At 43.2% G+C, this 25,037-nt stretch overlaps 1 protein-coding gene across 1 annotated transcript in view; it reads right to left on the minus strand.

Moving 5' to 3' along the window:
* Positions 1–25,037, minus strand: part of MYOM3 (myomesin 3) — a 57,063-nt gene that overhangs the window by 3,396 nt on the left and 28,630 nt on the right. The window contains exons 17-36 of the mRNA XM_050932213.1: positions 24,769–24,890; positions 23,896–24,083; positions 22,711–22,837; positions 21,356–21,534; positions 21,164–21,278; positions 17,356–17,512; positions 15,126–15,235; positions 14,170–14,214; positions 13,564–13,700; positions 11,312–11,456; positions 10,130–10,189; positions 8,660–8,727; positions 8,210–8,320; positions 7,227–7,314; positions 6,067–6,105; positions 4,999–5,104; positions 3,945–4,108; positions 2,583–2,619; positions 582–604; positions 227–282 (exon numbers count right to left, since the gene is read on the minus strand). Of these exons, the coding sequence (XP_050788170.1) occupies positions 227–282; positions 582–604; positions 2,583–2,619; positions 3,945–4,108; positions 4,999–5,104; positions 6,067–6,105; positions 7,227–7,314; positions 8,210–8,320; positions 8,660–8,727; positions 10,130–10,189; positions 11,312–11,456; positions 13,564–13,700; positions 14,170–14,214; positions 15,126–15,235; positions 17,356–17,512; positions 21,164–21,278; positions 21,356–21,534; positions 22,711–22,837; positions 23,896–24,083; positions 24,769–24,890 (2,077 nt within the window). The remainder of the gene's footprint in view (positions 1–226; positions 283–581; positions 605–2,582; positions 2,620–3,944; positions 4,109–4,998; positions 5,105–6,066; positions 6,106–7,226; positions 7,315–8,209; positions 8,321–8,659; positions 8,728–10,129; positions 10,190–11,311; positions 11,457–13,563; positions 13,701–14,169; positions 14,215–15,125; positions 15,236–17,355; positions 17,513–21,163; positions 21,279–21,355; positions 21,535–22,710; positions 22,838–23,895; positions 24,084–24,768; positions 24,891–25,037) is intronic.

The raw sequence follows: 25,037 nt of genomic DNA on the forward strand, positions 1-25,037 counted from the left end.
AATTTTCTCCTACAGAGAAGGTGTGTGTGTCTGGAAGGACCACCCACCATCATATTGCTCACTGATGTTAGCAACGGGTATCACACCAGGCCTCTGACAACTGCAACGGCCATCCCCTATATGGGGACACAAGGTAGAGGAAAGCTGCTTATATGCTCTTCCTGCCAGCCATCCTTGCGCATCTGTGCAACCTGGCCATGATAGGTATACAGTTACTTAGTATTACCTTATCCTCCATGATGGTGGCAACATCTGGCAGACCTTGAACAACTCTGGCACGATCTGGGAAGGAACAAATGTGACTGTTCAGCTTTACATACCAATATGGCTCTTTGATAATATAATAATAGGAGATATACCAATCTCCTAGAACTGGAAGGGACCTAGAAAGGTCATTGAGTCCAGCCCCCTGCCTTCACTAGCAGGACCATTTTTTTTTTTGCCTCAGATCCCTAGGTGGCCCACCTCAAGGACTGAGCTCACAACCCTGGGTTTAGCAGGCTAATGCTCAAACCACTGAGCTATCCCTCCCCCTTCTGTATGACAGAACCAAGGAGAATGTGCAACATTTGTTTACTTACTCTTTTCTACTATCACTGCTTCTCTGAAAGTAAGAAAAAGAAAATTAAAGAGAAATTTAGTAATTTTTATTTATTAAATTTGTACCCTGGATGTTTTTAATAGGAACCTGTTCCCTAATTTTTATAGAGAACTTCACTTGCAAAGTGAGAGCAAAGATATGCAGTAAGGTTAGATATTGGAACAGGGAAAACGTCTGAAATTTTCAGGGATTCTCTAGGTTTCATCTGGGGGGCATAATGAAGGGGTTTTGGGCCAGTTTCTGGAACTAGAGAGACATGTAGAAAACAATTTTTTTGAATTCTTGATAAACTTCATAGTAGCCAGTGGATAATGCAGCTCCTCTAATATTTGCTTAAGGCTTGATCTCACAAGTGCTCCACCCATGAAGGATCAGAGGTCCTTTCTGATTCACTAGTCACTATAAGAAACAGCTGATGTTGGAGTTTCAGGTTCATGTCTAAGAAAATGTCTTCTTTAAAAGTGAATTTAGTTTTGAAAACTGTCCCAGAGTGACAGTCTCGAAAGCTGAAGCCCTCTGTGCATCTACAGAAGAGTTACCTCACAGGGACCAGGAAATGCAGGCTTCCTCCTGGGATCCCATCATCATGCCTCAAACCTGATCTGGAAGGGTCACTCTTATATGTGAAAGGGAGCACCATTTCCATGCTTCTCAGACTTAGGAGTGGCCATGATCCCGCCATGCCTTTTCTGCTGACCCAACATTTTTTTCCATGGTTCACATTGCCAATCCCTGTGGAGCCATCCCTGCTGTAGCTGCTGGCCCTTATGCCTCTCCTGCACCCGTGCCATGCTCAGCCCCCACCTTCCAGCCTGGCCTGCCCAGGTGTAGTGTCACTCCCCATCCCTGAGAGGGGACATGGCCTGCTGGAAATTGTTGAGGTCAGGCAGGCCCCTTGAGGGAGCCCTGGTGCAGGAGCTGGCCCCACAGCAATGTTGCAGAGAAGCAGTGCTGAGCGATCCACTGCCTACTTAGTTTTAGCCCCGTGGCCCCTCCATTGTGATGGAGGGGCTGTGGGGCCAAACCTGAGCAGCGCTGCAACTCCTGTGCACCAGGCTGCAATCCCACCCCCTCCTCACAACAGAGGACTGGTGGGACCAAACCTGAGTGGGGAGTGGACAGCCAGTGCTGCTCCTCCTCACCACTGCAAATGATATGTACTGTGTATAATGGGGGTACGGCTGTGGGCACCACTAGTGTACTGTGCCTTTTGCTACAGAGGCTCCAGTCCATCAGGATTTAGACTGCATCCACTAACTCACATCACATCAGGTCCACTGCAAAGCTGTTAGATGGTAGTGAGAGTTAGTGGATAGCAAGCAGAGCAGCCTCTAAATTAGGATTCTAGTGGAAGAAGATACTGAACTATTACCAACACCCTGAGCCATTCATCCCTCTGTGGGATCCATTTCCTAGATGTTGCAAACAGGCCCTGATTCTGAAATTGGATCCATGCTGGCAAATCCCTGCCCCTAAACAGGACCTTAGTGATATCAGTGGGGCTCTGCATTGGCATAAGGGTCTGTGTGTATGGATTTGATTTACAGCAGTGAGGGCAAACAGGATCCTAAAATGCTATTTTCTATTTATTGGACAATATTTATTGGACAATTGACTTACGTTGGTTAAAGTAAAGAAAGATATTATCTAAACGCATATGGACCTTCTCTCCCTTGATACTAATTAATTTTAATTTGCCTTATCTTCCAAAGCTATGGTTTACTTATACCTTGCCCAGACATTCTCCTCCCTGCAAATATGAGCTTTGAATAATTTCCTGCATTTAGCAATTTTCACATTACCAAGGCTCTTTGTAAAGAGAAATCTGCCAGGACTGGATCTCCATGGTGGGATGTGCAACGTGGAGGTTAAGCCAAGCTGCAGAGTCTCATTTATTAACAAAAATAAACCACGTGGTTCAGCTTTAAACATAAACATTTAGTTCTGTTTCAAGTGTGAAAGTATTTGAGAAGAAACTCACTTTAGCCTTAGGTGTTCAGCCATTGCTTCTTCGAAAGCTGCAAGGAATAAAGGAGATTTTAAGAAGAAAGTTCAGTTTGCAGTTTGTTATTTCATGGAGTTAATCTAACATGTGTGATAATAGGGACATGTAGAGTCACACATAGAACAGTATTTATAGCTGCCTCAAGAAAACATGTTATCTATTTATGTGCTGCTAAAACATCAAGGGCCTGATGCTCCCTTCCCACAGAGAAGTGCCAGGGAAGGGCAGGGCCGCTGCTACCATTTAGGCGGACTAGGCGGTTGCCTTGGGCGCCAGGATTTGGGGGCGCCAAAAAGCAGCGCCCTCCAATTTTTTTTTCAAGTGTTTGAGCGGCCACTGCCCTGGGAGGGAGAGGGAGTCTGAGCTGCCACCGGCAGCCCAGGGATTCCCCTGGGTCAGTGTGCCGCCACCGGCAGCCCAGGGGTTCCCCTGAGTCAGCGCGCCGCCGGCAGCCCGGAGGTTCCATCGCGCAGTCGCTGCTTCGCTTCTCCCACCTCATGGCGCCAATCAGCTGTTTGGTGCTGCAAGCCTGGGAGGAGAATTAGAGCAGGACAGCGTGCTCGGAGAGGACGTGGAGCACAGGTGAGCTAGGGTGGGGAGTGCCTCAGGGCAGAGGGGAGCTGCTGCAGGGCTGGGGGACTCAAGGTGGAAGTTTCGCCTAGGGCGCGAAACTTCCTTGCACCGGCCCTGGGAAAGGGGAAAGTAATCTTAACAACTCTGAGAGGTCCCAGTGGCAGAGTGAGAGTCACATTCTCTTCTCCAGGAGAGGGGCAGGGATGCTTCCTGAAAACCCAATGGGTCTGTGGGTGAAGCAAATCAATTTTGGGTCATCTCTCAGGACAGCCCTATTCTCTTGGATCCACCTCTCCCATTGCAGTAATGATCCCTAAGGAGAGTTCGAGTCTTCCTGCCATTAGCTACTCTGCCCATAATATATGGATATATACCTATCTCATAGAACTGGAAGGGACCCTGAAAGGTCATTGAGTCCAGCCCCCTGCCTTCACTAGCAGGACTAAGTACTGATTTTGCTTCAAATCCCTAAGTGGCCCCCTCAAGGATTGAGCTCACAACCCTGGGTTTAGCAGGCCAATGCTCAAACCACTGAGCTATCCCTCCCCTCATACTGCACAATACCCTCCTCTGTGCACTTCCCCCTACTCCCCCTCCAAATTCACAGCATACTATCCCCATGGCACTTCACAGAGCTCCCCCTCTGCTGTGCTCCCCATCTCAGCGTGAGGGAGGGGAGCCTGAAGGCCCAAGTGAGGGGGAAATCTCAGAAAGTAGCAGGTGTTTAGCTCTTCCCTAAGACAGAAATGTTCTGCTCCAGTTCACCTTTCCCAGACAAGTCAGTTGACAGTTTGTGAGAATCTTTCCCATCAAATATTTCCAGGGTATATTTTCCCTTATCCGAATCCGTGGGATTCAGTATGTGTAGCCAGATCTGGTCCATTGTACTTCCACTTTTCAACCTCTCGCCACTTTCTAGTCGCTTCTCCCTAAGGAAACAAATTATATCATTTAAACAACATTGAAGTAAAATTGCACAAGTTCTGAGATTAAACTGACTTTTTAGGATCTATTAGTTAGAACAAGAGACTGGGAGCTAGGACTCTGAGGTTCTATTTCTAATGGCCATAGACTCACTGTGAGCAAGTCTCTTAGGGCTGGATTATGAAAGGTATTTAGGCAACTAAACACGCAGAAAGGCACCTAGTGGGATTTTCAAAAGCCCCTGGGTGCCTAAGCCTAAATACCGTTGAAAATTTGGCCCTTCACCTCCAAATTTTGCCTGGCTGGAAAATTGGTCTATTCTGCAAGAGTGTTGTGAGGCCAAATTATTTAATGTTGGGGAAGAACTTTGATATGCTCAAATAAAAGTGTATAAATGTGAAGCAGGAGTGTCATTCAGTTCTTCAGAGTGGGGTGAGACAGTCATGCAGAGAAGTATAAAACAGCACAGACGAAGTACTTAAAAAATACATCCTCTAATGTCTGTAGCTGAGCTGTCATTTGATAGTATCATTATCATACCAGTGAAATCGTCACCCAGGAGTACTTGTGCAGCAGAAAATAAATAGAACATGATTGGTAACTGACGAGTTCCCACACGCGATTCAGTGTAAAGAGACAGTTGAACTTAAAACCCCTTATCCCCCCGTCCTGCAGTCCTCATTCAGACGAATCCCCCGTTGTCTTCAAGGAGTGCAGGTTTGGGCACAAGGGCCCCAATCCTCAAAGGTATTTTGGCCCCTAACTCCCATTGATTTCAGTGGATGTTAGGAGCCTACATGCTTGGAGGATTTCAGCCAATGCACTTTAATTCCATGGCAGATAATACAGACTGTCAATATGTTATGAGCCTTGCTAGCTTATTTGAAGTACATACTTGTGATACCAGGTTGTTTTCATGTAGTCTGTGTAGTACTTCACCTCACTGTAGATTCTGATGCCTTCTGCAGTTGGCTGGACTTTCAGAGGTTTAGCAGAAAGGGCTAAGAAGAGAATTCAAAGACTGGAATTTCACTGCGTGACCAGCCAGTCATTTAAAGAACTCAATGTTTCACCCAGTTTGAAGAACATGGGCAGCTGAAAGCGACAGCGTTCCAGCATATGAAGGCTCTACATCTTCCACCCAGCAGAAATGTGCATACTTCCCTGGAGGCCTGGATCCTATGTATAGGAGGTCCCATAGACACATTAGGGCCTTCTCTCAAATTCACCTTCCATTGTTCTAATATTGGGGCAGCCACCAATGATGGGGGTAAAGTAACATTTTTACCACCATGTCATCTAGGCCTGCTCTGAACAGGATTTGTTCTGGTCTACACATGCTGTTAAAGTGCGTTCAGCACTAGGCCAGCTGCACCCGTTATCAGCAATGGGCACATTCCCTACTATAGACAGGGCCAGAGAAACTTAGATCTCAGCTCACTTTGATGTTAGAATGTGACAAATGCAGGTGTCTGGGCAGAAATAATAGATCATAGTAACAGTTAAAGAGATAACATTTCCTGCCCTTCAGGGAGGATCAGGTTTCTAAGGTGAAAGACAAGAGTAAAATATATAACTCCTCTCTCTCCCACTGCAGCAGCCCTGCCTTCAGCTCACTTCTCTTCCCTTTCCTCTCATTTGCAGCTGTTTACTAACTGTTCTCCCCACACGTCAATTCCCCAAATCCCCCTAAACCCACAGCAGAGTCTAAATGCCTCCTGTTCCCCATTCACTTTACTTTCCCCATTGGCTACATAAAGGAGTTTTACTTCAGAGAGAAAGGAGTGGCTTCTTGATCTGAACAAAGGACAAGCCCAGCCCTGAGACCAGCTTTCTTCCACCATAGGCTAATCACTTTGTCTCCTTCTGCCTCAGTTTCCCCATCTGTACAATAGGGATAATAGTTACATATCTCTGCTAAGTATTATTTTTACACTATGAAGCAGATGAGAAACGGACTTACCACTAATCCTGCAGAGCTCTTTGAGAATATCTTCAAACCCTACACACACAGGAAGAATCTTCAATCAGCCATAAATACATTCACTAGCAATTTGCATCTGATTCACCAACAGCCTCTTCATATCATAAAAACCTAGAGTGGATGGTACTTATTTTGGTGTGTTTTCCTATTAGTAACTTTCACTGGATAGAAAGTTTTTGCCATTGACTCATTTATTTCTGCATGTTGGACATATCTTTCTTTATTCAGATGCTGTCAGCTTCCCTAACATTCAGTGTACACAGTGATGTATCTCACATGGGATACAAATTCACTTATCAGGGTTAAATGATAGATGCCAAATGACATTGCAAGTTTAAAGCCTGGGAAAAAAAGAGTCTCCTGATTCTTGCTGAGTTTAAATGCTTAGAACAGCTTTGAGTTTCACCCCTTCTGTCCCCGCTGCTCGAGAGGTTTTATAGCACGGTCATCGTTTGAAAAATGACTGTATGGAAGACACTGGGAGGATTGTCAAAATTTACACCCTCTCTAACTTTCAGAAGAATTCACAGCACTGCAAATTAAAATGGGGTTGAAAGTAAAAGTGTTCTTTTTGCATCTTACATCACTGGTACTAAAGGTTCTGCAATCAGAACTCAGTTTTGGTGAGGCCGCACAATGGAAAACAGTACCCAGTTTGCTCTTCCCTCACTTTTGGGGATCTGCAGAGTTAACAGGAGTTAAAAGTTGTGTATGTTAGTCATTAAATGAGATATGACAGAGACACATGCAGGGAGTAGCCATGGGATCTGATCCATTGACTTCAGTGGGCTTTGGATCAGGACCATAGTGAGTAAAAAGGGGCTGTTTGTACCTGGTACATTTTCTGATTCTAATCCCACTTTTAAATACTTCTTAGTCTTGAAATGTACAATATACATATATAAGGTATAACAGCCTTCTGTACCAGAGAAGAGAAAAGAGTAGAAAACTCACGAAGTCCACTAGAGATCTCATAATGTAGACCTGATTACATTGGGAAGCATTTATATATTAAAACTATGAGTACTATAGGAAACACTTAAAATAGGTAGAAAGTGTAATTTTAAAGCCACATTGAAAGCTTGATCACACATATATAAAAGTGTAACATATTGCCTATTAGTATGAAATCATCCTACCTTCCTTACTGAGATCAAGTTCAGTAATGTCTTCTCCTCGGTCATCAGAAACAACCGCTTTGTATATTCCTTTATCCTCTTTGGTAAGCTGGCAAAATATTTTAAAATGGAAATTTCACAGATCACTAAAGTATGGAACAGTTTTGGGCTAGTGAGATCAGAGCTCTGTTTGTAATGTACTGGTGAATTTCCTCCTGTCATTTGGGTGAATTTGGTGAGTTAACAGTATTGACTAGAATGAAAGCAGCCCCTTGCAATCTTCCTCTATACAGCTGTACTGATACACATCAATCTCAACCTGCAGGAGCGATGTGTATTGATGGTCCAAGGTCTCATCTGAGCAGAGATTGCCACTCACACTGATGTATATACTGGTTTTTTATACGGAAATTGCTGATTTGAAATTAAATTGAAAAACTGAGACCAAGCAGTATTTAAACTAACTCTGCACAGACAAAACTCTAGTTCATTAACTCTACCACAGAGCCCCCTTCATTCACGTGTTGATGCTCTGTGGGTCAAGGATTCATTGATTTTTAAGGGTAAAAGGACCATTACATCAGCTAGAGTAAGCTCCTGCAGATCACAGGCCATATAATTTCATCCAGTTACTTCTGTATTGAGCCCAATAATTTGTTTGACCAAAGCCTCTCACAGAAAAGCATCCAGTCTTGATCTGAAGACTTCAAGAGAAGGAGAATCCACCACTTTTCTTGGGAGTTTGTTCCAATGGTTAATCATTCTCACTGTTAAAAATATGGGCCTTATTTCTAATTTGAATTTCTCTGACTTTATCTTCCAGCCTTTGTTTTTGTTTCATGCTTTCTTCTGTATTTGAAGAGTGCTTAGCACACTGTGGGTACTGCCAGAAACAAACAGTAAATGCTAATAATAATAATAATAATATCTTAGTAATATCTACCCACATTTATTGCATGTTGAATTAATATCATGAATGCCCCCAAGTGCATTATGTTTTTCACCTTTTTAATCCGAAGAGTTCCAGCCCCAGTCTGTGGATCATACAGACCATCCAAACGTGCTTTTTTATCCAAGAACCATTTAAAGTTGGTGTCTTTTTTCATGTTTGTTGCCTGTTCGAAGTAAAGATTTAGCAATCAGAATACTGATCTTTCTGAATGCAAGGATGTCTTTCTAATTATGAGACTTCAGCTGTCCCAAGAGATTCCCTCAGTATTAGGTGACGCTTTCCCCCTTGTTTTCCAGAGCTATTAGGATTTACTTCCAGGATCTTGACTTTTATCAGTAGGCAAATATCAGTTGGTTAGAGCTATTAGGATTTACTTCCAGGATCTTGACTTTTATCAGTAGGCAAATATCAGTTGGTTAGAGCAGTCTCCTTAAAATGCACATCTATATTAACAATAGATGGATGCTACTATACACAGTAACAATTGTATGGTAATACTTACCTTGCACGTCAGCAGAACTTCACAATCCTCAGTAACCTTCCACTGCAAATTCTCTATAAAATGAGGACCTACAAGCAAAAAAAGAAAACAAAAAACCAGTCTTGCTGGTCTTTCCTGCAGGTCTCCGCTTTTAATATTATACCATGCAACGGCTCCATCTAGTGGTAAATTGTAGCACTGTCCTTATATTAACTCTTCCAGTTTTATGCCATTTGTATTTTATATGCAGTAGGCACCATAATGTTAGATGTATAACTTTAAAAAGTTTCCGAGGGCAACAGTTCTTATAGTGACTAACAGGTCTTTTCTTAATATGCTAGTGGATTATGCTTTCCAATTACTCCTTTGATTTAGTGACTGGGTTGAGTGTCAGGTCAATATTGAAAGATTATGGATATTCTGCAGGTGGAGGGCAATGGAATAGATAATGTGTATATATTCCAATCTGCTCTCCTGATATGAATTACCTGTGAGCCCAATTAAAAGGCAAATTGATCTATCCATTTTTAATTTGGTTCTGGTGCCCACAATTCAAGAAGGATGTTGACTAATTGGAAAGGGTTCAGAGAAGAGCCATGATAATGACTAAAGGATTAGAAAACCTGCCTTACAGTGATGGACTGAGGGAGCTCAATCTATTTATCTTAACAAAGAGAAGGTTAAGGGGTGACTTGATTACAGTCTATAAGTACCTAGATGGGAAACAAATATTTAATAATGGGCTCTTAAGTCTAGCAGAGAAAGGTATAACTCGGTCCACTATCTGGAAGTTGAAGCTAGACGAATTCAGACTGGAAATAAGGTGTAAATTTTTAATGGTGAGAGCAATTAACTATTGGAACAATTTATCAAGGGTTGTGGTGGATTCCCCATCACTAACACTTTTAAAATCAAGATTGGATGTTTTTCTAAAAGATCTGCTCTAGGAATCATTTTGGGGTAGTTCTATATAGCTTGCGTTATGCAGCAGGCCAGACCAGATGATCACAAAGGTCTCTCTGGACTTGGAATCTATGAAACAGCTACTCTTTTCCCTGAAAAAGGCTTTTTTATACTCATTATTCATACATCAGCCGCAAGGTAGGGGAATGTACTGCTCCCATTGACAATGAAGATTTCCACATTCTCTGCTTTCTACCAGGAGATAGAGATGGACTTGAATCCCATCTGGATTGGACCTTTTCTGAAACTCAGGCATGTTCAGAGTCAGGGTGTTCATTCAGGGGCCACATGCCTTGAACTATCAAAACAAATCACACTTTGATTTGATTTGATTTTTAATAGCCAGAAAACAGTAACCTAAAATAAAATGCTCTATCTTAGTCTAGCAAGCAGTTTAAATAAGAGTATACTGAAGAGAGCAATTTACGTTTCACTTATTGTTTGGATGCTCAGTAGAATATCCTTGTTTCAGCTTTCACCAACTTTTCACCAGTCCTGACAAAGTCAGTGACCTTGAGGCTATCTTACCTTGCTTTCTTCTCCAGTCTCTCCGCTTAGCAGCAGCCTCCGCCTCAACTTTATCAAAACCTGAAAGAACAAACAGTGACAGATCAGAGTCAACAAAAGGTAATTGAAACAACTATTACAACCCCTCTCCCTGTAACATGGTATAGATTCCTAACCAGGAAGGATGTTCCTCTAAAACATGTACAGTGTATCTCTAAGAGCCATCTCTCCACAGTTATACTCTGTTCTTCTGTATAGAATCCTTGGCAAGGTCAGCTCTATTAGCTTTTCATGCTGCTAGCAGCTCAGAATGTAATATTTATTTTCAAGAAAATACAGTGAATTTGCTTTTAAGAGCTGATTTTTAGGCATTGGAAGCTCCCATCGGTTTAAAAGAGTTTTCTGGGGTATGCAAAGAATACAGGATTGAGTCCTTGAACTTGCAACTTTTCAAGGGAGAAGTATTAGAAATACAGTTTCAGGCATCGAGAGACTCAATCCAATAAGATTAAGGACAATTGCCAAACTGTTTTAAAATGAGAACGGTCAAATAAAGCTACAGTATTATTTAGGGAAGAATTTAGACTGGAAAAACTGCAACTTGCTGTTCATAAAGAGCCAAAATGTTTCTGTACATTAGCATAAATGGGCCTATCTGTTCACCTTACTGTTTACCTTACAGAGCCATATGGACTTTCTCTATTCACTGCAGTTTCTTTATTATTCAGATTTAGTTATTAACATCCTTGAATTTTCAGGCCAATATTATGATAAGATAAAAAGACTAAAAATCACAGTACACACCATCAACCTCTGTGCGTCAATAGATAGTTTGTTGTGAGGGAATTATGTGTATACAGCAAATAAAGAAGAAAATATATGAACACAGATCCATGGCTGTGATGCCCTATCAGGGCCAAAGATTATTATCCAGGACTCCAAATGTAAAACCAAAGGCTTGGATCTGTGCTAAAGAGCCATTCAGATAGTTTCTACAGGAAGACTGGTTCTGGCCATTGAATAAATTTATTAAAATAAATACGTGATACCTTCAATCACTACCCACAGTATAACTGTGGGAAACCATTTGTGGTCATTAGTTGGCACTCTCTCTAAGGGTCTGATCCAAAACCTACTGAAGTCAGTAGAAAATCTCCCACCGAGTTCAGTGGGCTTTGGATTAAGCCCTGAATCTCTACTTACTGTCATCAACGAGAGCCAGAGTGAACTGGTTTTTAGCTTTTCCATCTTGCAGCTGGGCTGTGTATGTCCCCTTGTCATCATCACAGAAGTCCTGGATTATTAGTTCTATAAGGCCGTTTGCTCTGTCAAAGTTTATCTTATGTGTCTACGTAAAACAAAGTATTGGGGGTAAATTGGTCAGTTTTTCATAGGGAAATTATTCCAGCACCAAATCCCGGCCCCATGTCTTCTTCAGCATAGAGCCTGGCTGGAGCTATAGATCTTAACTTCGCTCTACACCTGTAGAGCCATCCTGGTATATTTCCCCTGGCTACCTGTGGTATATCTGCACTGCCTATAAAAGGTGTATTCTTAACTCAGGTTAGCCAACTTGGGTAAAAATAGCAGTGAAGACATGGCAGCGTGGTTCTTAATTCGAGATAGCAGCTCAAGTGAAACCCTGTAAGGGAGCCTGGGGTAGAACTTGAGTTGCTAACCCAAGTTAGAAGTCGAGTTTCCATGTTTTCATTGCTATTTTAACCCAAGTTAAGAATGTACCTTTTTTTGCAGTGTAGACACACCCAGGGCTACAATGGGGCCAACAAACCCTCTCCCTCCCCATGCCCATCTCTTACTCTGGTGTAATCATGGTTCAGGATTTGACTCCCAAATGAATTTTGTTTTCTATTAAAAAGTCCATATGCATTTGTTTACTGGGTTTGCATATCAATGCAGGGGAACCTACTTGTGGCAGAGTGTTTCTGTAGAGAACACAGCCTAAGAGGTTTCCACTATAACACATGGTACAATAGATTCTCCCTTGCTGTGTATTAAACCTTCCAACTCACCAGGATTCTATGCGATCACATGGATTTTTATGTAATGAAAAAGTGCTCTTGAAAGCAGCTGCCATGTGTTGCAAGTAGTCACTCCTCTGGGTGGTAGCTAGGGTAACACATCCACCCCATGGCACTATGCACTCACTAATATACCATGAACTTTTATATACACACTCTCTTAAATCCATCAGATGTTCAAAAATGTTAGCTGTCATCATTAGTCGTGGTCAACCTGTTTGCTGCAAGCAAATATTAGCAATACAAAGAGCTTGACATGCACTGTTTAATCATGCATTACCACTTAAATTATACAGTCGAGAAAAGATAGTGATTGCATATGGAAAGCCTCAAAGAATGTTGCTAGACACTTTCTGTCTCTGGAGAACACATGGCAACGAAGGCTAGGAGAGGCTTTGGGTTTTGCCTATCACAAAACACCCATGACTTTGTTATTTTGACATTGTTAGACTTCATTTGAACCACAGGTGAATAGTTCCATAATCCTTTTCTTAATTCTGAACCGTCCAGTCCCCCAGAGTAAATACTTTTAAAACCATATATAGCATTAGGTTCTGGGATGGGAGGGCTAAAAAGAGGTTAATATGTTCTTTTAAATGTACAATGCAAGAGTACTTTGTGATACATGGTGCAATGTTATTTTCAATGTCTGCAATTTGGAAATGGGTTGCATGCATCTGCTCTCAAAAGCCAGAAGATTTATACACAGCCAACTCAAAGACGAGTGTGAAAACCAGCCAGGCTTGTTGTGTAGGACAGAAGGGGCAGCATTAACCCTTCCCCTCATCTAACTGGCAAAGACAGTATTTCTTAGCACATGCTTACACCAGGGCTAAATGACTCATGGGGGATTGGATTCTTTGGTGCACCAAGCTCGCTTATAATGTAAAGTGAACTTAAAATGGTTGGAGATTGTCCCTGGAGAGCCCCCCTGTTCAGGGAGAATGTCTGCTAGTGCAAAGCTGATAGATGTGGCTCTGCGGCCTAACTGTGTCATATTCTTCATTGCTGCTCCCAACCCCCTTCTCAGTATAAGGGGAGGTAGGGTGTGTGTCAGGAATAGGGATGGGAAGGGGTCAAGGTGGAGTGAGGTTCTGTCATGCTCAGTTCTCTGCTGGCACAAGATGCCCAATGGACGTTACATCAGTGGCTTTAACTAATGCTGGGACTTGACAGCTGAGAATCCGGGAGCAGTGTCTGGCTCTCTGTCAGACCACTGGAGCTCTGCTGAGGCACAGTGTGGAATCAAGCCCAGAGTCTTTGAAAAGAAGCATAAAAATACATGATGGGGAACAATAGGCTTCTGAATCTGTGATCTAATCTGAACTCTGGTTTCATAGAGCCAATCTAGCCCATTGTGAATACGGGTCAGAGGAAGTCACGCACACATTGGGAGTTTAGAATCAACACACGTACTGGAGTGCTTGAAAGCTCCTTCCCGTTGAAGATTAAATGCAGCTCTGCCTCTGGTGACAGCTTTTCCACCTCCAGCCACAGACGCACTTCTCCTTTCTCAAGGACATCGATGTTCCACCCGGAGATCAGCTCAATCACTGGAAGGAGAGGGAATGTGGCGGGTCAAGGTTGAGGATTTAGGATAAAATCCTGATCCAATCGGTATCAGACGGAGTTTAGATATTGATCTCAATGAGGTCAGGATTTCACCCTTACTATGCATTATATCTGAATCTGAATCCTTCCCGTGCTATCAGATGTCACTCTGGGCACGAACAAGGCTCCTCCATCCCTGTCTATCATGTCTTTGCTGGAATGACTACCGTACTGTCTTTCCATAACTTAGCTTTGAATGGCCTATCATTCAACCCCCAGCCTGGAGGGCCAGTGGATGGCTCTTCATCTTGTCCCCCCCGTTGACCTGTCCAGCTTGGGTGGCCCTACCAAGAGTTCGAAGTCCTGTTGTCATAGCTCCCAGGGTCACTGGCACACAAAAGTCTTCCCACAGTCCCCAGGAAAGTCTGTGTATGCTGGTCCCAAATGCCAGTTGCCACTAGTTCAACTTACATGGGTTTCTGATTTCATGACTAATTTTCCGCAATTTGTCCAGTTCTGAAAATGCAAAGAACAGCACAGGACTTAGGTCAGTAAAGCCAAACTGAAACCAAAACTCATTAACAATTTATCTTGTTAACAGACCCTTCATCATCCAGGTCAAGCAGTCCTTAAAAGGTACAAAACAAGTCATAGCTGAAGGGATTAGAAGAAGCCGGGAAAATAATATCCAGTGCTGATGGCATCAGTTAGAGAAACAGCTTTTAAAAAAGCCTAAATTACTGTAATATTGTGGTAATATGCAAAACTCTGAGGCCTAGTAATAATAATAATGGAGATATACCTATCTCATAGAGCTGGAAGGGACCTTGAATGGTCATCTAGTCCAGCCCCTTGCCTTCACTTGCAGGACAAAGTACTGATTTTGCCCTAGCTTGCCCCCTCAAAGATTAAACTCACAACCCTGGGTTTAGCAAGCCAATGCACAAACCACTGAGCTATCCCTCCCCGCAAAATTAGGTTGGTTTATCTATGTTGGCCAGATGTTTGAAATATCCACATCCCTGAGCAGTGTTGTTAAGACAATCTAAATCCCCACGTAGACAGCAGTAGGTCGACAGAGGAATTTTTCTATCGACCTAGCTACTGCCTCTCAAGGAAGTGGATTAGCTACGCTGATGGGAGGGGTTCTCCTGTTGGCATAGGTAGTGGCTGTGGCACTGCAGCATTTTAAGCCCTGAGGCTATGAGAACATTTCCTTTCTGATGCCGTATGTCATGACCTTCAAGTTCTCATACCACAGAAGTAATCAGTCACATCTGGCCATTTAAAGGATAGAAAATCTCCTTTCTATTGCCATTATATGGCACCACTTCATCTCCTAAAGGTCTAGGAAGAGCTTTTGCCCAGCCATTTGGAGTTAACAAATTACAGCACATGGGAAGATTTTTGTAATTATGGATTTTTACCTTCCTGGGTTAAAGTATGGCTGGCTGAGATCTCATCATCTACATCAGTTACTTCCACTGAATATGTCCCCAGATCCTTTTCTGATGCATTTTTCAGTATGATCTTAGATCTTAAAGAAGAAAAAGAAACACATTAGGAGTCTGTCTAAAATAGGGTTATTTGAGAGGAGAATGCAACAAAGTTTGTAAATCTAGAGGACCAAACGTAGTAATTTGAATGCAACAGTGGGGGTAGCACAGCCAAAATGTCTTAAAGCCTCAGCCAGGGCTGACTCTAGGTTTTTTGCTGCCCCAAGCAAAACAAATTTTGGCTGCCCCCACTCCAGCCCTGGGCTCCCCCCCGCACCCGACTGCTGCCCCAGCCCTGTGCTCTCCCCACCTACCTGCACCCCCTGCTGCCCCAGCCCTGGTCTCTCACCCCCCTACCCGCACCCCCTGTCACCACAGCCCTGGACTCTCCCCTCACACACCCTGTGCCACCCCAGCTCTGCGCTCCCCTCTTCCCCCCCACCCACACACCTACTGCCGCCCCAGCCCTCGGCTCTGCCCCCTCCATCCGCACCCGCTGCCGCCCCAGTCCTGTGCTCTTCCCCACCCACCTGCACCCTCCTTCCGCCCCAGCCCTGGGTCACTGGTAACTCGTTCCCAGGGCGGGTCATTCAGCAGGAATTTTGGATGTGCACAGAACACAGACAGAATTGGTTCCCATATGGTTACAGAACTGCAGTAAAGTGGAACAATTTTCAGCTTGTGTGATTGGAGGATATCTGGATGCATATTATAAGACTGTCCTCCATAAATGAGGAAAAGTTGAGATGCCTTTATTGTTCTTTTGTTCCACTCTTTGTTTCTATGGGGAATTTGCCAGTGTAATATTACTGTCTTCCTTTTAAACAAATACAACCAAAAAAAAAAAAAGGCAATGGCTGTTGTAAATAGCAATTCCAGTCCTAAAAACCACTGGGAAGCATTTCTTGCTCAATTTTATCCTACTTTTTCTACAGCAAGTTACAGTGGATCAGTATATTTGATTTGGGAGAAATAAAGTAACAGCTGCCCAAATTGAGCTTGAGCACTCCTGGATTTTGAGGTATTCAAATCTGGAAGGCAGGTGCTAGATTCCCTTTCTCAATATTAGCTAAATCTGGAAAGGAAAAGTCAATTTCTGCTTCCATGGCTCAGAAGTGGAAATCCTCCTACGTGCCTGGCACCGTATCTAAAGCTGTCCAGGTCGAATAGAGCCTCCCCTCCCTTACTTTTCATTTTAAATTCTAGTGGGATCCACATACCTCCCTTGCTAGGCTTCAGATAAAGAGGGGCACTGTCCATTTAGTCCATCCAATTCTTTCTTTGGAGGCTGCAAGGTGAGGTCACACCAGTATCTCTAATCCAGTCTGGGGAAGTCTTCTGAAGGGGATATCTGGGCCAAAGCCTTCTACTCGTTGAGCACACTTGTTCCCCATTCACAGTGCCACCCCGCTCCAGCAGTGAGATCTCCATAGACAGCAAGCTGCAGCATGAGGTTTCAGCTACCATACTCCCTCCCCCCTCCCTTTCCTGTTGATAGCGGCCTAGGGAATGCTGGGAAATGTAATTCTTTCCCTGCTCCAGGGCTGGCTCTATAGGCAGGGAGCTAACCAAGGAACTACAGCTCCCAGGGCCCCCTGTTGGTTCTCAGCTCCCAGGCTGGATCTGTGCCGGCTGCCGCCCCTTCAAATGGGCTGCCCCAAGCACCTGCTTGCTTTGCTGGTGCCTAGAGCCACCCCTGGCCTCAGCAAAAAAACAACTCTGATTCTTCCTTTCTGTGATGCTCTAGGCCTAACTGAGCTCCACACATCATGGGCTGTGCATTTGGAAGTCAGGATAGTGGTCCAGATTTGCTTGGGAAATAGAAGCAATGGGCCAAATTCATCCCTGGTATAACATCAGCAGTGTTGTCTGGAGTTCCTAATGAGATTGGGAGTTTGGGTTCATTTTCAGATGTGTCATAAATGTGCAAATGTTCATCTGAGGTTTGAAGGGCGAGAGGAAGGATCTTACATTTTCTATCTGGTTCTTCAACCATCTGTAATGGAGAGGTTGAATGTTTGGGTTGGGAGGTTGAAAGCTTTGCTTTCCGTGGTTTCTCTGGAAAATATTTTGTCCTGATGATTTTCCCAGGTTTAGTGTGTAAACAGCCGTCTGCCCCACCTTCCAATGCTCATTTTTCCAATGTGCCCGGCCCACTTACTTGTTGCCTTTATCTTCAATTTTGACTCGATTAGGATCTGGAGGTCCCTCATAATCCTTTGACCAGATAAATTCAGAAGAGTCACACATATCAGGAGTTTCAAAAGCCATGTAAACAAAGCCCTCTTTGTCCACTCCCAGTTCAATCTCATTTGTGCCTGCATAAGAGAAACAAAATTTTGGAAACATTAGAAAAAATTTTCTAATTATAAAGATAGTTAAGCACTGGGATAAGCTTCCGAGGGATGTTGTGAAATAAGAACATAATGGCCATACTGAGTCAGACCAACAGTCCATTTAGCCCAGTATCTTATCTTCTGACTTTGGCCAGTGCCAGATGCTTCAGAGGGAATGAACAGAACAGGGCAGTTTTCAATGACCCATCCTCTGTCATCCAGTTCCAGCTTCTGGCATTTGGAGGTTTAGGGATACCCAGAGCATGGGGTCCCTGACCATCTTGGCTAATAGCCATTGATGGACCTATCCTTCAGGAACATATCTAATTCTTTTTTGAACCCAGCTAAATTTTTGGCTTTCGCAACATCCCATGGCAATGAGTTCCACAGATTGTGTGAAGAAGTACTTTCTTTTTTTGTTTTAAACCTGCTGCCTATTAATTTCTTTGGGTGACCCCCTAGTTCTTGTGTTATGTGAGGGGGTAAGTAACACTTTTTTTATTCACTTTCTCCACACCATTCATGATTTTATAGACCTCTATCGTATATTCCCCTTACTTGTCTCTTTCCTTAGATGAACAGTTCCAGTATTGTTTATCTCTTTCTATGGAAGCTGTATTCCACACCCCTAATCATTTTTGTTGACCTTCTCTGCACCTTTTCCAATTCTAATATATGTTTTTTGAGATTATGATGACCAGAACCACATGCAGTATTCAAGGTGTGGGCATACCATGGATTTATATAGTGGTATTATGATATTTTCTGTTTTATTATCTATCCCAGGGGTAGGCAACCTATGGCATACATGCCGCCTTTGGCACATGAGCTGATTTTCAGTGGCACTCACACTGCCTGGGTCCTGGCCACCGGTTCGGAGGGCTCTGCATTTTAATTTAATTTTAAATGAAGCTTCTTAAACATTTAAAAAACCTTATTTACTTTACAATAGTTTAGTTATATGTTATAGACTTATAGAAAGAGACCTTCTAAAAACCTTAAAATGTATTACTGGCATGCAAAACCTTAAATTAGAGTGAATAAATGAAGACTTGGCACACCACTTCTGAAAGGCTGCTGACCGTTGATCTATCCCTTTCTTATTGGTTCCTAATATTGTTAGCTTTTTTGACTGCCACTGCACATTGAGTGGATGTTTTCAGAGAACTATTGACATTGATGCCAAGATTTTTCGTGTGTGGTAACAGTTAATTTAGACCCTATCATTTTGTATGTATAGTTGGGATTATTTTTTCCCAATGTGCATTATTTTGTACTTATCAACATACATTGAATTTCATCTGCCATTTTGTCACCCAGTTTTGTTAGATCCCTTTGTACAATTTGCTGTCAGATTTGGATTTAACGATCATGAGTAATTTTGTATCATCTGCAAATTTTGCCACTTCACTATTCACTCCTTTTTCCAGATCATTTATAAATATATTGCACAGCACAGATCCCCGCACTGATCTTTGAGGGACCCACTGTTTACCTATCTCCATTGTTACCATTTATTCCTTCCCTTTGTTTCCTATCTTTGAACCTCTTACTAATCCATGAAAGGACCTTCCCTCTTATCCCAGGACTGCCTACTTTGCTTAAGAGCCTTTGGTGAGGCTTTTTGAAAGTCCAAGTACACTATATCCACTGGTTCACCTTTGTCCGCATATTTGCTGGTACCCTCAAAGAGTTCTAATTGATTGGTGAGGCATGATTTCCCTTTACAAATGCTGTGTTGACTCTTCCCCAGCATATCATGTTTATCTATGTGTCTGATAATTCTGTTCTTTACTATAGTTTTAACAAATTTGCCTGGTACTGAAGTTAGGCTTACCAGCCTGTAATTGCCAGGATCGCCTCTAGAGTCTTTTTCAAAAATCAGTATTACATTAGCTACCCTCCTGTCATCTGCAATAGAGGCTGATTTAAGTGATAGGTTACATACTGTTAATAGTTCTGCAATTTCATATTTTAGTTCTTTCAGAACTCTTGGGTGAATACTATCTAGTCCTGGTGACTTATTACAGTTTAATTTATCTGTTTGTTCAAAAACCTCCTCTCTTGACAACTCAGTCTGGGACAGTTCCTCACATTTGTCCCGTCAAAAGAATGCCTCAGCTGTGGGAGTCTCCCCTACATCCTCTGCAGTGAAGGCCAATGCAAAGAATTCATTTAGCTTCTCTACATCAGCCTTGTCTTCCTTGAGTGCTCCTTTAGTGCCTCAGTTGTCCAGCGCCCATACTGACAATTTTGCAGGCTTCTTGCTTCTGATCTACTTAAAAATACTGTGCTGTTAGTTTTTGTGTCTTTAGTTAGTTGCTCTTCAGATTCTTTCTTGGCCTGCCTTATTTTACTTTTACACTTGACTTGCTAGTGTTCATGCTCCTTTCTATTTTCCTCACTTGGTTTTGACCTCAAATTTCTAAAGGATGCTTTTTTCTCCTCTAACTGCCTCTTTTACTCTTTTTTTTTTTGGTTCTTCTACTATTTTTTTATTTGAGGTATATATTTAGTTTGAGCCTCTATGGTGTTTTTATATAGTCTCCTTGCAGTTTGCAGGCATTTCACCCTTGTTGACGGTTCCTTTTAATTTCCATTTAACTACCTTCCTCATTTTTGTGTGGTTCCCTTTATTGAAGTTGAATGCTACATGGTGGGGTTTTTTTGGTATTTTTCCCCTCAGAGATGCTCTTTAATCTTGTCACTCCATTTGCTATTGTTAAAAATAAATAAAAAAGGAACTAAACATTTAATAAGCAGATTTTTATCAGAGTATTAATAAGATTTTTAGAGAAACCTGTCTTGGTGTACCCCATTAAAAATCACAGCACAGCATCTCTGAGATATGTAGCAAACCCCCCCTCCTGTGGATGCTTGGGCTGTTGTGATAAACAGTTTTTTCCCCTAAAGCAAAGCGTTAAATTCATCCTTGGTATAACTGCACTGAAATGAAATAAAATGAGTTTATGTCAGGGCTAAATTAATCTCATTTAGCAGGACAGAACGGACTACATCCATGCAGACTGAAAAACAAAATGGGCCCAGTTTTATTGCACATGGTCCAACTGTGAAGCATGTTAATATGCACTAAGCAAGCCAGCTGGTCCGTTATACTTAATTCTGCCTCAGTGTGGGAGGCTGGACTAGAGGATCTTTTAAGATTCCCCCCCTCCCAGCCCTACTCTCCTATGATTCTGTTTGCACTGCAGGTGTAGTGGGTACTCTCACACACATTGCAAACTTTTATCATAGCACAAGATGAACTGTAAACTTAGCTAATCAGTAGTGAGAAAGGATAGTCCATTGGGTAGGACTCTCACTTACACTGGGGAAACCTGTGTTCAAGTCCCTGCTCTACCACGGACTTGTGTGTGAAGTATAGCAAATCACTGAGTGTCTCTATGCTACAGGGAAATCTAGCATTTCCCTACTTCACAGCGTACTGCAAGGAAGGATAAAAATGTTAGAGATTGTGAGGTGTTCAGACCCTATGGTAACAGAGACTGGAGACGTACTGTAGCTAGAATACTCTGTTTTCCCTTCACACCACAGCCTGCACAATTGACCCTAGTGTCTTTTTACTTAGAGGCACTCAACCAAGACAGAATTTGTTCACTCTCAGGTTCATACCTGGTTTGGTTTCAACTACCACAGGATCCGAGGGGATGGAAGGTGGACCAATCCCTGCCTTGTTCAATGCCCGTACTCGGAAAATATAGCATTTCCCCGTCTCCAGGTCAGAAACCTGCAGAAACCCAATATAACGAATGAACACCATACTAAATAATAAGGAATGCTTGCCTGCTAGGCTTATATACAAACCCTCATGTGGGTGCTGGCTGTCGGCTGCTTATTTAGTTGCTTCCATTCCTCTGACCCCTCTTCGCAGACATCAATGTAATATCCAGTGACTGGACCTGTTCCTGTATACAATGGTGCTTCCCAATGCAGCATCAGGTTTGCGTCCCGCACCTCGGTGAACCTCACATCATAGGGGGGGCCTGTTTGGAGGAAGGGCAGACTGTCAAACTGGGACATCAGAACTGATGATGCAGTAACGTGCCTCTGGTGTGAGACTCAGATCGCAGGGTTGGGGCAACGAATGAATGGTGGGCTCAGAAGAGGTCCTTCCTCCAGCAGGATTTGTATGAAAGTGGCCATGTTGTCCTGTTTAACGTCGTTTGTATTGATGTAACATACAGAGAGGTTTACATAGTGCATCAGGGTTCCCCATTCTCTGGCAACAGGATTCCAGAGCATAGGGCTCCCAACTGGCTACATGGCATAGTGTAGCAATGATCCTTCTTCTTCTTTATTATCTGTATTACTGTAGCACCATTATGGACTAGGGTCACATGGTGCTAAGCGCTGTACAAAGAGAACAAAAAGATGATTCCTGTTCCATAGGGCTTCTCCTCATGCTCTGAGGAAGAGCTCTCAGCGCCTGAGGTGCCTGCTTTATTTTGTAGCAGATGACTTTTCTTTTTCCTTTGTTCCTTTAATACAGTCCCAGGAAACAGATGGCCCAAAGGTAACAGGCCATGTGGATCTGCACCTCTGTGCATGAGGTAAGAGGTGCTTCTCCAGGACCAGCACAGTTTGTATCTCCTTGCCTGGTGACATGTACGCTAACATTTTAGTGAAGGGGATTCAGATTCCCAAGTCACCAGCATGACTGGGAGATGGGCCCAAGCTGCAAAATTCTGGCACAGATTCCAGCCCCAGCCTTCCCAAAATGTGGAAGGAGCTATGTGATAAATAAAGGAGGGTAGGGAGGTGGTAGCTCCCTTTGATGGACACCCAGCCAGCCAGTTAGCTGTAAAATCCTTCTTGGGAGCTGTTCTTTATTTGCTTTACCTGTAAAGCAAGTAAAGAACAGCTGGCTGGGTGTCCATCAAGGGGAGTTACCTCCCTCCCCTTTATTTATAACAAGCTCTGATCCGGGCTTCTGGGTCTGTCGGCTGTATAGATCACAATACGGCTCCTGATCCAAACTTTCCCAAAGTTTGGTGTGTTTGGATCCAGGGTTCTTACCGGAGCTCATCAATACAACCAAATCCACAGTTTTCCAAAAATCTCATATCATCACCGAAGAGTAAGTCAGTTTATCTTATGAAAGGGGGATAGTGAATGTCCCTGGAATTATTTTCTGGCTGTTGGTGATACGTTGTCCTTACCTGGCTGCGGCATCGTCCATTCCTCACACTTGAACAAGTCACTGGGTTCAGATACTTTCCCCACTCCCGCCATGTTAGTCGCACAAGCACGGAACTCATAGAAATGTCCTTCATTGAGGTTGGTAACCTTTGAGGACAGAAACAAAGAGATTATTAGCATAGCCTTGTATTGTACAGAGCGTTTGTAACTGGGATCTTTAAGGGCATGCTTTTAGGATGGCATGGAAAGGACTTATAAAATCCCCTCCCAACCTGTTAACAAAGAGTTTTTGTAGATAATTCAATGCATCTGTTAAAAACATCCTGCGTACACATTGTATTAGGAAAGACAAGAGCAACCTGCCAATTAAGATATCCTTAAAACATACTGTTGCCCCTTTGGCCCGCGTGGTTAGTCAAAATTTGGGGTCTTGCAGGGTTGTTTCTGTTAGGAGGAGGAATGAGTGATGCGAGTCAGGTATAGTCTTGGTGTAATCTGTTACTTATGTCTTGTTTCCCTGAACAAAGTAGGAACAAACCACAGCAGGCCATTTCTTTGCTCAGAAATCCCTAGGTCTGCCATTCCTGCCAGCTCGGTGCCCAAGGAGCCATGTCCCTCTACTTCCGCTTCAAGTCACACTTACAACTGCTTCTCCTGGCTTTCTGCTCTAACACACGCAGCCTGCAACAGATATCCTACACCTCGCAAACAGGGAAGCTCTTCAGTCCACACAGCTGAGCTCTGACCTACTGTGTGGCCTAGGTCCTCGGGTGGTAGCCCTCGCACTCCATGCCATAAAGGGCTTGATTGCTCTTTCTGATGAGCTGGAATGAAACCTCACAGGCTTTTAGTAACCCTGTAGAATAATTATTGAGGGACATGTTTGATGCTGAATTATGATGAATTAGAAATAGCAGCAACTTTTTATTACTCAGAACTCTCTAAACAGCCCGAGAATGCACTAGGCATCAGAATGTGGGACAAACTTGAACTGAATTGCATCCTCAATGTCCAGCAGAGAAGTTGTCAGACTTACTGGGGACACTCAAAGGTGTGGGAAGAAGAACAGGGAAAGAGCAAGATGGGGAGGGGGTCTGGGATACAGAAGGGTCAAGACTGGAGGAGGAAAATGGCTCACCTCTTCATATAGCCACCACTTCCTCTGCCTCACACAGAAATGCAGTATTGCATTATGAAATCAATACCTTGTAAACTCGTTGAGCAATAGGTCTGATGTTGACTTCATGCCAGCCTAGCTCAGCAGCATCATGCTGATCCAGGAAGTAGCCCAGAATCTTTCCTCCTCCTTTGTGCTTTGGGGCTTTCCACCCAATAGTCATGTCGTTCCTCCCACAGCTCAGCAGGGCAAAATCACGTGGGGCTGACGGACGAGCTAAGGTGATGACAAAGAGAGAGAAAGGAAAATAGATATTGTATGACGTAGATTTGGGATCCTGCTGGTGATCCAGAAAAGAGCTGTTAATGTTGAATCAGTTAGAGTGACTTATCTGTGCCATGCATGTTCACACCAGGCTTGATTTTCATTTGTACTAAGGCCCCTTTACACTACTCTAGCAATGTAAAGGGGCCTTCAAATAGGCCTGATTTTCATTTAAATTGTGGGAAAACTCCTGGGTGTTTCAGAGCTTTATAGTTTTAACTGGTGCAGGGCAGATTAAAGAGAGGGTGGGGTGAAGGCAGAAGTGTGAGATAATGGAGAACGATGAAGGCGCAAGACGTGACTGCTGGGAGGCTACTAATGACGTCTGCACCAGAGAAGTGGAAGATACTGAACCAGATTCTCTGCTCTCTTGCATTTTGTGTGGTCCCTTACCTGTGCCAAATGCATGCAATGCAATGTGAAACACTAACAAATCAGAGTGATAACGTTCTACAGCCACTTTGCACAAGTGCAAATGATGAGACAAGCTGCAAGGCAGGAGAGAATAAAGCCCCCTCTACCTCTAGCTGCCTAAGGGTGGGATCATTTACAAGTGGCTAGACCCAACTGTGCATAAAAGATACTCTGATGAGAGAGCTAGTTTTGTGTGCGTGTGTGTGTGCAATGCAATACTTACAGATAGCTGGCCTCACAATGATAGGGTCAGATTCTGGTGAGCTGTCACCCACTCCTGCTTCACTGACAGATTTCACACAAAATACATACTCCTTCCCAGGCTTGAGCCCTGGAACAGTAAACCTATGAGAGATCATTAATTTGCTTGCACATAGCTGTTCAAAGAAAGGCAAAGAGCCCTTTGGAAAAAAAATGGCATTTCAATAATTTTATCAGTGTGTTATTTATTTCTGTGTCACATGGTTATTTACCCCTATAGCTCAAAGTGCA

Source organism: Gopherus flavomarginatus, chromosome 22 (assembly GCF_025201925.1).
Source record: "Gopherus flavomarginatus isolate rGopFla2 chromosome 22, rGopFla2.mat.asm, whole genome shotgun sequence".
Taxonomy (NCBI): Eukaryota; Metazoa; Chordata; order Testudines; family Testudinidae; genus Gopherus; species Gopherus flavomarginatus.